Genomic DNA, 14,913 nt, shown 5'->3' with positions numbered 1-14,913 from the left:
TAATCACTATTTGTAGATTGATAGTTAGTCCTAAAATTCCAATTGTGTTCTATGATGACAAATATTCTAGTTTCTTATTGTCTCACAAGGATAGTTCCATCCAAGAATTGAACATCCCGAGACACCCAAATAACACTTATACAAGTCATCTTCTCCTCCGCCACTGCCTCTTCTTCTGCACACCTCCAACTGATACAAATTCGTTCCATGATCTCTCGACAGCAACTAGCACAATAAATTTTCTCTCCTTTTGCTTTTCTATTTGGAGGCTCTTAGCTCATTTAATTGCATGCTCTCTCAATAGCAAGTCTTTCACTAACACTCTTTTATAAGCATAGGATGTCATCGAGCATCTAATGAATCACAATGTCTTCTCTTCTTCTTTGGACGATAGAGGTCTCTATAGCTCGTCACCTCATCTTTCTCTTCTTTGCAAATGTGCCAATGGACGTAGTTGACGACCTTAATGCAAAGTAGAAAATAAAGCATAAAGCTCCCCATATAAGTGACATTTGTGTAACCTCTCCAAATCTTAGCTCTTGATTTTATCTTCTGATAGACCACAAATATACAAAAATCAAAAGTAGATTTCCTATCAATGGGACATCCTGCTCAATCTGCATCAGAATAGCTTACGACTCGAGTATGTCCTTTGTCTCCGTACAAAAGACCCTTTTCTGGAGCACCTCTGATATATCGGATAATGCGTGTTACAGCATCTCAATGTTCCTTGCATGGAGAGTTGAGAAACTGACTTACTACACTTACTGCAAAAGAGATATACAGACGAGTAACAGTAAGGTAGCTTAATCTCCCTACTAATCGTCTGTATCATTCAGGATCTGGAAGAGGCTCCCCCTGATTTGGCATGAGCTTGACATTAGGATTCATAGGTGTGTTAACTGTCTTTGAGTTTAACATGTCTGTTTCTTCTAGAATATCCATTACATACTTCCTTTGGGATATGATAATCTCATCTTTAGACTGTGCTACCTCTATCTCCAAAAAATATTTGAGTTTGCTAAGATCTTTTGTCTAAAAATGTTTGAAAAGATCACCTGTAAAATCCCGAGATGATCACTACCTGTGATAACAATATCATCAACATATACTACTAAATAGATGCAACTAGTAGATGAATGACGATAAAAGGCAGAATGGTCAGCCTCACTCCGAATTATGACAAACTATTGAATTACAGTACCAAATCTACCGAACCATGCTGATCTATTACCAGTGATATGATCGGTGGCCCCGGAATCAAGAACTCGAAGAGCGAGATATCGCCAACAAAGGAATTACCAGTGAGTGTAACGGCAAGAGGGGAATCAGAGACCTTTCGATCCTCATACCATTTCAGAAAGTCGTTATAGGAAGGCGGTGGGATCGGATTTGGTGGCAACTGTGAAGTGGAAGCTGAAGGAGAACAGAACTCTGGACGATCTGCGTAGCATGGGAAAGTCGACCATGTAGACTCCAACATTTATCAATCATATGTCCTGGTCGGTGGCAATGATCGCATCAAGGGCATCCTTTGCCACCCTTATGAAGTGGAAGTCTGTTGTTGTTTCGAGAGACCAAAGTTGATGAGTAGGGAAGCGTACCGAAGGCCTATTTCGCCAAAGCATTCACGCACTACTCGCTCTCTGTGGAAAGCGCGTGCTCATGACCTAACCACCTCCGCCACCGCTTTTGGGAGGGAGAAAGCGAGGGAAAAAAAGGATGGGGGCGGTCAAAATCGCACCTTTTGTATTTGCTCCTGGCGGCACTGTGGTTGCTGAGCGTCCTACGGCCCAATGTCGACGTGGCCATCGCCGAGAGACGCCACGCGAATGCAGGGATGCGGTGCAGGAATACCGCCGATGTAGCAGCAGAACTGCAGGATAGATCGAGAATCGCGATTGGGAGGGATTGCGATTGGGAGGAATCGCGATTGGGAGCGATGCTTCTAATCGCCGATGAAGCAGCAGAACCGCAGGACAGATGCGCTCGGTCCTCTATCGACGGCGAGACAGAGGCGTGATTCGGTCGACGCCACGATCCGAAGGAAGGAGAGGAAGGCTCCTTCGCGTGGCGCCGTGCTCTAAACGCTAAAATCAGAGGCGCTTGGTCGACGGCAAGACAGAAGCGCGGGACGAGGAAGGAGACGCCGCGATTTGGAGGAAGGAGAGGAAAGCTCCTTCGCACATGGCGGCGGAAAAAATTAAACCTAATCCCGCTCTGATACCATGTAAAATAATATGGAATCTTGCTTTATTACAAAAGATAAGCCCCTATTTATACACGAATATAGGGACCTATTCTAGGAGAATTATTCTATAAAAAAGAAAAACAGAATATTTATCCCTAACAGAATATTTATCTCTAACAAAATACTTATCCCTAAATATTTAACACAAGCTATGCTAATGGGCACCACATGTCATCATTGCTAGAACGACGCCAACAAATAAAATTTCAAGCAACTATCAAAGCTCTAACAAACACAAGATTTAAGTGGTATTGACCATTTCAAGTGTCAGAAAAGTGTTAAGATGATTAAATTAGTTTTATTTGTTAAATTATTTTATTAATAAAATCAGCTTACTTGAGATAAATGGAAATTTCCATTTTTGTATATGAATAAATCCCTACAAATCCTAAAATGGTTCAAATGCAATTTTAGTAATTAATATTTTCTTAGAAGAATTTAAAATTAATTATTGATGGGCTAAATTTATTTTATGCACAGTGGTTAATTATTTAACGTAATTAAGTAGATTTGATTTATTTGAAGTAGATTAATAGATCTAGCCATTATTTAATGTAAAGATGGGATGATTCTTCAAAAAAATCATTTTGTATTTTAGAATTAATTAAATAGCAAATTTCAATGATAAGTATTTGAGTTTGTCAAGATAATTCTATAGTATCTTAAGTATTTTCAGATTAATTAATTTATGAAAAATATTAAGATGCTTAGAATAAGTTAAATAATATTTTATTTTTTCTAATGGACCTTTTATTAAAATATTTTTTTTAAAAAAATCACATTTGACTATGTCTCTTAAGGTTTCTATAGTTATCTCCAATTTATTTATAAGACAAAAGTTTCAGAGAAATAAATTATGTTATCTTATAGGGGGTTTCCAAGGTAAGCTTGCGAATCTTCTTCTAGGGTGCATTATTTTTTGCTACCATTATTGTTATGCATGTTTTTTTTTATTGCTATGTATTTGTTGAGATTGGCTGTAAGATTTGTTTGCTGTAGTGCTGCCTTAGTAGTTAATCAAATCTTAAGGATAAACATACACCAGCAACTGAGCCAGGGGGCTATTAAAATTATCACAGTATACAAAAATAAAAAATGATGCAGTTCAGTGGAAGAAAAGATCACATTTACTAATAAGGAGAATCATTTAAAGTTTAAAACTTTAAACATCTAAAATAACATTCATCCAAGTGAACAACTATGTACCTCATTTCTGTTGAGTACTGACTCAATCTCTTTGTGCAAACCATCTGTATCCTGAACAAAGTAGTGCAAAATCAGTACATTGACAGAAGTTATTAGCATAAGCTAAAGAGAAAATTTTCTAATGCCTTTATTGATGATATCATCACCAAAGATTTAGATTTAAGCAGAAAATGAATGCCATCCTGAGAGATGGTTATAACTTATAAGGTTGCCAAGACTATGTTCCAGAACTTAGAATCTAATGATCCAAACAACCTAAACGATTGTGCTATATAGAACCTTTGTCAAAAAACCGTGACCACATAGATATATGTGCATTCATTAAACATTTTAAAATTTTGATTTACTATAGCAAATAATTTTTCCAATATGATCATTTGAAATGTTTTTTATATATATAAAATTGTTTTAACTTTCAAATAGAAGACTCATTTAAATTATTTGCATCATTCATCCTATTACTATCACTCATTATGCTGCTGCTTGCTATATGACTATGAACCATTAAAAAATCTATTACATTTTTTATATATTCATTTATGTTTCATGATATTGGAATGATAATATTTAAAATGCTCAAATTATTACTATATATTGAAATATTATGATAAATTATAGAAATTAAATATAATTTCTTGAGAGCCTATGCTGCAATCCTTAGACCTATTCCCATGCTCTCGTTACTAGGTAGGATCTTAATCTTGACAATCTATAAAAACTAAATCCTAGTGAGTTGAAATGCAAGGTTCAAAATCTTGAACCATGTAGAAGTTTCAGTCATTAACTAAAATAATATTGTTGTGGTACCATGTCAACGTTCCAACATATGGAAGTTAGTTGTGTACCTAAATTTGTACTTTGTGTCTTCTATAATGGTATAGTTTTGATATTATATAGTATGGACACAAACTACAAAAAAATAATAATAATAATAATAATAATTCATCTTAATATGTGTTGTAATATGCAAAAGGGTCATTATCGAATTGATCGAATTTTAATAATTTATCAAAATAATATGTTTCGACCATGTTACTTGACATGGGATTTCGAACCATCTTGAAAAGGAAAGAAACTTTCTAATGGAATCTCATAAATCAATATTCAGAAGGTTACGGTGTTCCATATGCAAGAAGGAGCATCAAGACAACCTCTCAAATCACTTTTAAATTCAGTTTACTCAGCTAAAAGCCCACTAGCCCTGGATTCTCTCCATTAGATCAATTCCTCATTCATACATTCTCATGATTTCTTAGGATGCAATCATAGTTAAGAATAAGAAACAAGCAGGTAACTGTGAGATAGATTTGAAGATAGAAGCCAACCTCTTCATCCCATCCATCAACAACGAATACATCCAAAGAATAACCATCTGTTGTTGAAAATACATGAGCCTCCCGGATATTGAGTCCAATATCAGATAACATTGTAGAAAGCTAAACAATGTTTCAGTTAGAATATTCTGAATGTTCAATAAATTAGTAAAATGATGAAAAAGATAACAGCATTTATTTATGAACAAAAAACTAATAATAAAATAAATGGAGATGCAATGTCTAAAACGTGGACAATATAGGCATACATTTAGACATTATTAGAATCATTGAGACAAACAAATTAGTAATAAAAAAGCTAAATATTGAAATTGACATCAATATTTTATTTATATCACGTTTGAAAATATCTACTGGACCTTGTCTATAGATGTATGTAGGCCAGCAAGGATGGCAAGACCTGTATCACATATTGCAGAGGCGCGGCCTCTTAGCAAATGATGAAGTTCCGGAGGCACGGTCTCTTGGTAAAAGGAGACTTAGCATGACGAAGCTGAGGGAAATATCTCAAACGAGTGCAAGGAAGGGCACGAGGCTTGTGGAAGGTGTTTGAAGACTTGAGTCAAGGCTAAGAGTTGAAAAAGAAAGCTGAAAGGAGATTTTCAGCTTCACCAGTCGACTGACACTGCCATCAGTCGACTGATGTCTTGATCAGAAACACACAGAGACTTTGGTCGAGTGAAGTTCACTGACCAATCAACTGGCCAATCAACTGGTGGAGGGATCAGTCGACTGCTAGATGAACGTTGGGCTGACAGCTAACAAATTAAACGCAATCTACAGAGTCGTTGAAGCCCATCAGTCGACTGATCCATGGATCAGTCGACTGGTATCGGGAAAAATATAAAAATATGAATTAAAGATTGAAGATGCAAGTGTTTTCACTTTCTCTTTCATTGCACGAATTTCAATCTCTGTAAACTCTGAAACTCTTCCCTATGCCTTCATTACTAAATTCTGTAAGAGGAAGAGATTGCTTTGTAAAGGTTTCTCTGCCTTCAAAGAGTTCTTTGAGAAGGAGAAGTTTTCATAATGGAAAAGTCGTTGTGTGTGTGTGGATCCTTGGATTAGTCACCGCGTAAAAGGAGGATACCAAGTAAATCGAACGGGTTAACGTTGATCACTTTTTGTTTTGTTTTGTTTTTATGCTTCCGCTGACGATTTTGCAGGCAAGAACGAAAAGTTACTATTCATCCCCTTCTAGCAAACGCACCGGTCCCAACACTTCATTCACGATCTGTCCATGGCACGTTCCACGGCTGTGGATTGTTAGGGTTTTCTGATGGCGCCCCATGTATGTTAAGAAATTTTGTTAGCCGTCCTTATTTTTAAGAAATTATGTTAGCCGTCCTTATTTTTAGAAAATTCCGTTAGGGTTTGGTGGCTATAAAAAAGTGGCTACAAGTCATCAAGGAATCTCCCGATCTCCTGATAGAGGATCAAGGAAGAGATCACATCGAAGACATCAAAGTAGCTAATGACGTTAATGGCTTGTATTTCTAACATTATAAAGTAGTTTTCTTTATTCTAGGATTAAGAAGTAGCCCAATGACATGTTAACATTGAATTAATGACTTCTCTCTTTTATTTATGATAAGATCTTTCTTAATTCAGTTTTAGCACGTTTAATTGTGAATGTATTAGCGTACCTTTGCATAAATTAGAGGTTATTAGATAAACTGAGAGGTAAACTTAAATCTCGAACCTATAAAATTAAATTTATGTTTTTATCACAAAAGTAGCTCAAATTCTCTCGAGGATAACATTGATTATCATAGAACGTAAAGAGTCCATCTTGATTCAATTACCATGAGAATAGTAGTTGCGTTAGGATAGAGACGTCGTTGTATTTCGAAAGAAACATAAATTACCTTACGACAAACAAATCACTTTCAAGAATAATCTAACATGTAAGAGAGAGAGTTATAACTATATTATTGACACTCATCATGGTGAAATCGAAATCCTAGGATTGTCTTAAAAACTGATTTTCATCGCTTTTTATTTAGTTCTCTTAGTTTACTTAGTTCCTTTTACAGCTAATCCGTGTTCAAATTCATCTAGATAGCTATTTTGCATATAAACTAGTAGTCAACAACACGGTCCTAGAGGATGATATTTTTATTATTTGACGACAACCGTGCACTTGTGATAAGTACACATCAAGTTTTTAGCGCCGTTACAGGGACTGTGTTTTTTTGTTGATATTAATTTTATTAACAATTTGGTTAATCTAGATTTTTCTTTTATTTCCTTTTTCTTTTTGCTACTATTTCTACACATCAAGTTTTTAGCGCCGTTACAGGGACTGTGTTTTTTTTGTTGATATTAATTTTATTAACAATTTGGTTAATCTAGATTTTTCTTTTATTTCCTTTTTCTTTTTGCTACTATTTCTACACATCAAGTTTTTAGCGCCGTTACAGGGACTGTGTTTTTTTGTTGATATTAATTTTATTAACAATTTGGTTAATCTAGATTTTTCTTTTATTTCCTTTTTCTTTTTGCTACTATTTCTACACATCAAGTTTTTAGCGCCGTTACAGGGACTGTGTTTTTTTGTTGATATTAATTTTATTAACAATTTGGTTAATCTAGATTTTTCTTTTATTTCCTTTTTCTTTTTGCTACTATTTCCTTTTTCATTCTTTCCCTTGCAGGTGAACAATTGTCTTGTATGCGAAGATAATTCTTGTGAATTTTGCAGTCCAACATGTCATACAATATTAATTGTCCAATAATATTTGTACCTTCGCAAGGAGTACAAGTGGAAGTCATATACAACTACAGCCAGTGGTCGCACAATAATCCGTCTATAACCCTAGTTGGAGGAACTATCAAAAATAATTTCAGAAACAATCAAGATCAACTTGGACACCACCAAGACTCCAACAAGTACCAAAATCCATCATGGAAAACTTCGTTGCAACTCAAACTAAGTGAAATGAGAAGTTTAGACCAAGGTTTAAAATATCGAGCCGTGCCGGAGTTTCGGTTCCAGACCGGAACGATACAGTTTCGGTACCGTATCGTACCGTACCGGTATAGTTTCGGTATTTTTAAAATATAAAATATATTAATTAAAATAAAAAATTTAATCTAAATATTTAAAAATAAAAAATAAAATTTGTTGATAATTTTATAGATTTTAATAAAGCCTATTTAAATTATCTCAATTATAATTTTGAACGATAGTTAGGAATTGATTATTAAACCCTAATTAAACCCTAAGTTTTAAAAAAAAAAAGAAAAATCGCAGACAGCGCGCAATCCCCGCGTGCGCGCAGTGCGTCGCTGGCCCCGGCAGCATCGCCGGCCCGGGCGGCGCCTCTGGCGGCATCGCCGAGCTTGGGCGGCGTCGTCGGGCTCGAGCGATGTCACTGAGCTCGAGCGGCGTCTCCGATGGCGTCGCCGATCCCAGGCGACGCCTCCGGAGGCATTCCCCGACCGGAATACCTGTGTCGACGCTATGCCGGTGCCGGTGCCTCGGCGGAACAAAATTTTTCGACCGTATCGCTCGATACTGAACGAAATTTTTCGGCCGTATCGCTCGATACGGCTCAAAATTTCAAACCTTGGTTTAGACAACAAATGACAGAGTCTAGACAACAACATCAAGCTATGGAGAGGCAATCAAATAGCTAGCAAGTCAACCCGAGACAAATCGTATTGAACATTGTGATGCTATCACTTTAAAAAGTGGTAAAACTTTAAAGGAGCCTAAATTAAGTTAGGAGAATGAAGACGGTACAAGAAACGAAGAGAATGAAGGCATTCGGACATCACATAAAAAGAAGCTTGAGGAATATAAAGTTGTGGCTTTGATAGAGGAGCGCAGTGCATTAATTCAAAATAAATTACTTCTAAAATTGAAGGATCTAGGTAGTTTTGCAATTCCATGTATGATTAGTGATAAAACTTTTTGTGATCTTAGTGTTAGCTTTGTAGATCATTCTGTTAGATACCCATTGGGTATTTTGAAGGTGTTACTGTTAAGGTGGAAATTTTATTGTTCTTGCTAATTTTGTTATTATATTAGATAAGGATGAGGATCCTCGGATCCCCATTATTTTAAAAAGGTCTTTCTTAGCCATCGCCGAAGCCATAATTGATATTAAACTCTCTTTGGCGATTGGTGAAAATAAAATTGCATTTGATCTATCTAAGGCTACAAATCAACCTTTTGTTGAGAAGGTTTGTTGCAAGGTGGATTGCTTACAGCACGTGACAAAAGAAGAATCACATGGATATCCCCATGACAACCCTTTGAAGTTGAGCATATTTGACGAAGGATCGAGATAATGACAGTCATGGATTGAAATCTCGAGTCATATCGTGCGATACCGGTGAAAATTTTCGTTCCGTCGATAGACCGACACTGGCACAAGCGTTCCGGCCGAGAGATGCCTCCGGAGGCATTGCATGACCTCGGCAAGCCACCGGAGGCGTCGCTCGAGCCCGGTGACACCTCCATGCCCGGGCTTGGCAACGCCTCCGCGCGCGTGCCCTCGATCGCACGCATGGCCAGTCGTAGTTCCTTTTGTTTTTGTTTTAATTTTTTTTACTTAGGTTTAATAAGATTTTAATAATCAATTCCTAGCTATAGTTCGGGATAATTTAAATAGACTTTATTAAAATCCGTAAAATTATCTTATTATTTTTTAAAAATATTTTATTTTTTATTTTTAAATACTTAGATTAAATTTTTTATTTTAGTTAATATATTTTATATTTTAAAAAATTTGTTTTTATGATATGACATTAGCATGAAGAAATTTTCACAGATTTGAGTAACTGTTCTTACCTTTAGCAATTTATTTTCTTCTACCTGTAGCAGTATGATCTTTGTTATTGCATCGGTTTACCTACTTGATAAGAATCTCTTTTTCACATAAACTTAACTTTGAGGATTGAAGTATCCGAGAAGAAGAGTTATTATTCACTACACTGGGCTAGTATCTTATTTCCTTATGACTCCTACTGCATTTTAATTACAGGAAAAACACTCGAGTCGAGGGACTCATAAAAAAAATTGATTGAAAAAAAAGAAAAAAAATGTGTCTGACGATGAGTAAAAACAATTAAGTGTGCCCCTTTGAGACCAAATGATTATTGGGGAAATACTTAACTTACCTCGACATCAAATGCTCCTTTGAGACCAAGTGTGGAAAATGCAAAACATAAAGGGGACGAGCCTTACGTATGACAAGTAATGTGACTTTTACATCGGAAATTTTAAGAACATAGTGGAATGAATAAATAGCTGGGATTTTATTTCACTTAGTATCATGTTTTATATTTGTTTTTATAATATGACATTAGCATGAAGAAATTTTCACATGTTTGAGTAAGTGTTCTTACCTTTAGCGATTTATTTTCTTCTACCTGTAACAGTATGATCTAAGTGTTGTTGCATCGGAAAATTTCGTTGTTTGCCTACTTGATAAGGATCTCTTTTTCACATAAACTTGACTTTAAGGGTTAAAGTATCCGAGAAGAAGAGTTACTATTCACTACACTGAGCTAGTATCTTAGTTTCCTTGAAGACTCCCATTGCATTTTAATTACTGGAAAAGCACTCGAGTCGAGGGACTCATAAAAAAATTGATTGAAAAATAAAGGAAAAAAATGTAAAAAGAAAAATATCTTTGACAATGAGTAAAAATAATTGAGTACTCCTTTGAGACTAAGTGGTTACTAGAAAAATACTTGGCTTACCTCGACATTGAGTGCTCCTTTGAGACCAAGTGTGAAAAACGCAAAACGTTAAGGGGTACATGCCTTGCATGTGGCAAGTAATGTGACTATTACGTCAAAAATTTTAGGAACACAATAGAATGAAGAAATAGCTGAGATTGACATCCGATGCTTTAGAATCAATACACATTGCATAGCGCACCGAGAAACTTTCAGGTTAGGTAACAGTGAGAAATCCGTAAGCCTATACTCGTTAAATAAAACTGCGTAATAGGATTAGATGAATCTGCTAAGTGTAATGAGTCTCGTTCACACAAATTAGTTTTATCCGCGATCTTTTTTTTTTTTTTTTTATTTTAAACTTAGGTATTAATTGGATTTTGATAATCAATTCCTAGCTATAGTTCAAAATTATAACGTGGGATAATTTAAATAGGCTTTATTAAATCCTATAAAATTATCAAAAAATTTATTTTTTATTTTTAAATATTTATATTAAAATTTTAATTTTAATTAATATATTTTATATTTTAAAAATACCGAAACTATACCGGCACGGTACGATACGGTACCGAAACTGTATCGTTCCGGTCCGGGACCGAAACTCCGGCACGGCTCGATATTTTAAACCTTGGTTTTATCTGTGTATTTTTCTTGAGAAAAGCAAAGGTTTTAACCATGTGAATCGTGCATAAATTTTCGATCTTATACATTTACTGCATTACATATATTTTATGTTAACTTCTAGCGTTTGCATCTATTTTTATCTTTTTAGTTCGGATGACTATTTTTTATGTTTTGTATTTAATAGGATGTCAAGATTTTGGCATTAGAGCGTGTTGGAGACACAAAGTTGAAGGAACGACATTACAGTATGATCCATAGCCAGATCGTGATAGCCACCAAGGTCATGAATCATCCAGGAGGTCAAATTGCCAGCCGAGCATCATCCAGAGCAAGTAGCAAGAACCACGGTCAACCCGTGATAACCACATGACCGTGGTTCATTCAGAGCATTAACGAGGAAACTTCCAGCACGATCCACGACCTACCCGTGGCACGTTCCACGGTCGTGGATTATTAGAATTTTGTTGACAGTGCCCCCTGTATTTTAAAAAAAAAATCTATTAGCCACCACCTTTATTTTAAGAAATTCTATTAGGGTTTGATGACTATAAAAAAGGACAAGGGGTGGTGGCTACAAAGCATCGGGGGATTTCCCGATTCTTTGAAAGGGGATAAAGGAGGAGGCTGCATCGAAGACATCCAAGGAGCTACGACGTCAATGGTCTGTATTTCTAACATTATAAAGTAGTTTTCTTTATTCTAAGATTAGAGAGTAACTCGATAACATGTTAACATTGAGTTTATGACTCTTTTTTATTTATGTTAAGAACTTTCTTGATTCAGTTTTAGCATGTTTAATTGTGCATGTATTAGCGTATGTTTGCATAAATTCGAGGTTAGAAGATGAACTAAGAGGTGAACTTTAATCGACCTATAAAACTGAACTTGAGTTTTTTTATCACAAAAATAGTTTAAATTTTATAGAGGATAACATTGATTATCATAGAGCGTAAAAAATCTGTCTTGATTCAATTATCATAGGAATAGGAGTTGTTTTAGGATAGATACATCATTGTATTTCGAGAGAAAATATCGATTACCTTAGAACAGACAAATTATATTCAAGAATAATCTAACGTATATCATAACTATATTGTTGGCACTCATCATGATGAAATTGGAATCCTAGGATTTGTCTTAAGAACTGATTTTTCATCATTTTTCATTTAGTTCTCTTAGTTTACTTAGTTCCTTTTTACAACTAATCCTCATTTAAATTCATCTAGATAGCATGTTTTGCACGTAAATTGATAGTCAACAACATGGTCTCAAAGGACGATATTTTTATTACTTGACAACACGCATCAGTGGATAGAAAATGACATGACTCAACCCAACATGAATTGTCAAACCTTTTGTTAGCAAGAGAAAAAGCTCCAAACTCTATCCACTTAAATAAGTTGTACTTAAAATGGACCCAAAACTAGATAACACTCAAGCACTCGGGGGCAGATAATGTCTCCATCCTCTATTTTATTTCCTTCCCCTTTCAACCTCCAATCCATCATCAGCAACATGCATAGGAACGGTTGCACGATACCAAAATAGTATCATTCCAATCAAAGGCTGTCAGCACAACTCGTGATTTTGAATCTTACAAAGTATTTCAAAACATAGTACAAAATGCACCATCATGATCAAGGGAGATATAGAATGGGTAAGGAATTTTAGTAATCATTATTGTGAAATTTGGAAAATTTTGTCATGCAATAAGTTGTGAACTCATTCCAAGTAGTCAATGTTATCATTATCTGTTTACCAATTCCAACAAACAAGGTACTGCAGTAAGCTACTGTGGGTAGAATCATTTGTGTATCAACTATGTCTTTATTTTTTGATAGGTGTATCAACTGTCTTTAGTTTAGATGACTGGTAGTAGTTCAGCTGACAAGAGTACAAATGGGCAAGTACTATAGCAAGAACATAACTAGTAGAAAAAAACCAAGATGAAGGCTCTACACCACTTAGGTTGACAACCGAAATTACTGTTTAGAACTGTTAACATGTTGGATTAGCATTAGAACCTTGTCTAAATGAGAAATGGATCAAGAAACAAATATAAAGTTCTTCTAATGCAGCTTGCAAATGCTGACAGAATATGCAAGGACTTCTCTGGAAGATGCAAGACCAAAACCAAAATTTCATTTCAAAATAATTTAAGTAAAACAAAAAGAGAAAAAGAAAGCTTGACTAAAAAGTAGGTAATGAAAGTTTAATACTTGTTTTGGACCTATGGCACCCTAAAAGATAGGTGCTAGATACCCTGAATATGTGATCAGTAGAGTGGTAAAAGAAGGCCTTTACCTCAAAGAGGTCTTTGGTGGGCTTCCTATTTAAACAACATAAGCAACAAAAAAAACGCAACCTTCAGAAGCACTGGCAATTCCCACTACTGTTGTCAACCTTGACATTAATGGTTAAAATTTTAAGCAGTCATTGAATCAATTGCATGATTTAAAATCTCGAACCATATCGAAGTTTCGATTTATAACCGAAACAATACGATTTTGGTATCGTATCATGTCGTGTCGATATGATTTCGATATTTTTTATAAATAAAATATAAAAAAATAATAATAATAATAATTTAAATATTTAAAAAATTCAAAAAAATAAAATAAAATAATTTTTAAAAAAGAAAAAAAATATGGAATCGTGATGCCTACATATGGTAAATAAATAAATAAGAATGTTATTATATATTTTCGAAATTATAATAAATAATATATATATTAAATTAATAGGATAATTTTGTTAGGATTTGATTAAGTCTGTTTAGATTATCCTATTATAGTTAAAAGTTGATTGAAATTATTAACCTAAGTTTAATAGTTTATTTATTAACCTAAGTTGCTTTCTTCTGCATCCAACCCACACAACCCCACGACGTCCCCGTCATGACCCACGAAAGTCACTTGCGACCCTGCAAGATCGCAACAGCTTTCGCGTCACCGTGGGATCATGGCACCTCCACAACCTAATGACAACCTGTTATGTGGGTGCCAGGAGGGTGCCAATGCCGGGCGACAGACGAAATAATAAATTTTGCCTGTTCGCCCAACATGAAATGAAATTTTAAACCATAATCAATTGGATCAAAATTGTTAAGAAAAGAATAAAAAAATGAGAAAAATAAAAAATTTTAAGCAATGATGTTCAACATTAAACTTCTTTATCATACATTATAGCTTAATCAAGGATTGTCGTATATTCAATTGTATTGGCATTTCATTGTTGCAGATGGTATGAAGTTGATCATTGGTCAAATTACAGATTAGATAAATTACAATTGGATTTAATTTGGATTAAATCCATTATGTAGGGTTAATGATGCAGATTGATTGGGATTGATTGAGATTTCAAATTTCAAATTGTTATCTGAATTTTGATGATAATTCTACTTTGGTTTGTCTTTGTGATTTAGTAGGACCACAATAGTGTTAATTTCTTTCCCATTTAAGAATATTTCTTCCTAATTTGATCGTGGTCAAGTCTACAAAATTGTCTTTGATATAATAAGTAATTTTCAATCAAAATAATTCCACTTTCAATTCTAAGATTTCTCCTCGCACAATGTTAGGTTTTGTTCCCATTGTGCTATGTTAATTGGTATCAAAGACAAACCTAGTGAAGTCGTGATACAAGCTCATTTATTTCCTTCTTGTATGTTATGCTGACATACCAAACCCACCCTCGGGTTTCCACCAAAAGTAGACTTTTTCTTCCAAATGAGTCTGATTCAATATAACCTAAATTGAATGAGAACAATTTATAAAAATCAAACTCAGATTTGGCGAA

The 14,913-nt window shown here is 34.9% G+C and overlaps 1 protein-coding gene across 6 annotated transcripts in view; it reads right to left on the bottom strand.

The window, feature by feature from the left end:
• The window catches only part of LOC141831441 (serine/threonine-protein kinase STY46-like), a 60,092-nt gene that overhangs the window by 29,637 nt on the left and 15,542 nt on the right, over positions 1–14,913 (bottom strand). For all 6 annotated transcript variants that reach the window (XR_012602072.1, XM_074718793.1, XM_074718796.1 and 3 more), the window contains 2 exons: positions 4,783–4,893; positions 3,458–3,508 (listed from right to left, as the gene is read on the bottom strand). Coding sequence is in view for 5 of the 6 variants with exons in the window: in XM_074718793.1 (XP_074574894.1) it covers positions 3,458–3,508; positions 4,783–4,893 (162 nt within the window). In the remaining variant the exon portion in view is untranslated. The remainder of the gene's footprint in view (positions 1–3,457; positions 3,509–4,782; positions 4,894–14,913) is intronic.

This window comes from Curcuma longa, chromosome 7, assembly GCF_044706935.1.
Source record: "Curcuma longa cultivar G26 ecotype Majalengka, Jawa Barat chromosome 7, ITB_CL_G26_1.1, whole genome shotgun sequence".
NCBI lineage: Eukaryota > Viridiplantae > Streptophyta > Magnoliopsida > Zingiberales > Zingiberaceae > Curcuma > Curcuma longa.
Note: the sequence above shows the minus strand (reverse complement) of the source record. Positions and strands in the feature narration are given on the sequence as shown.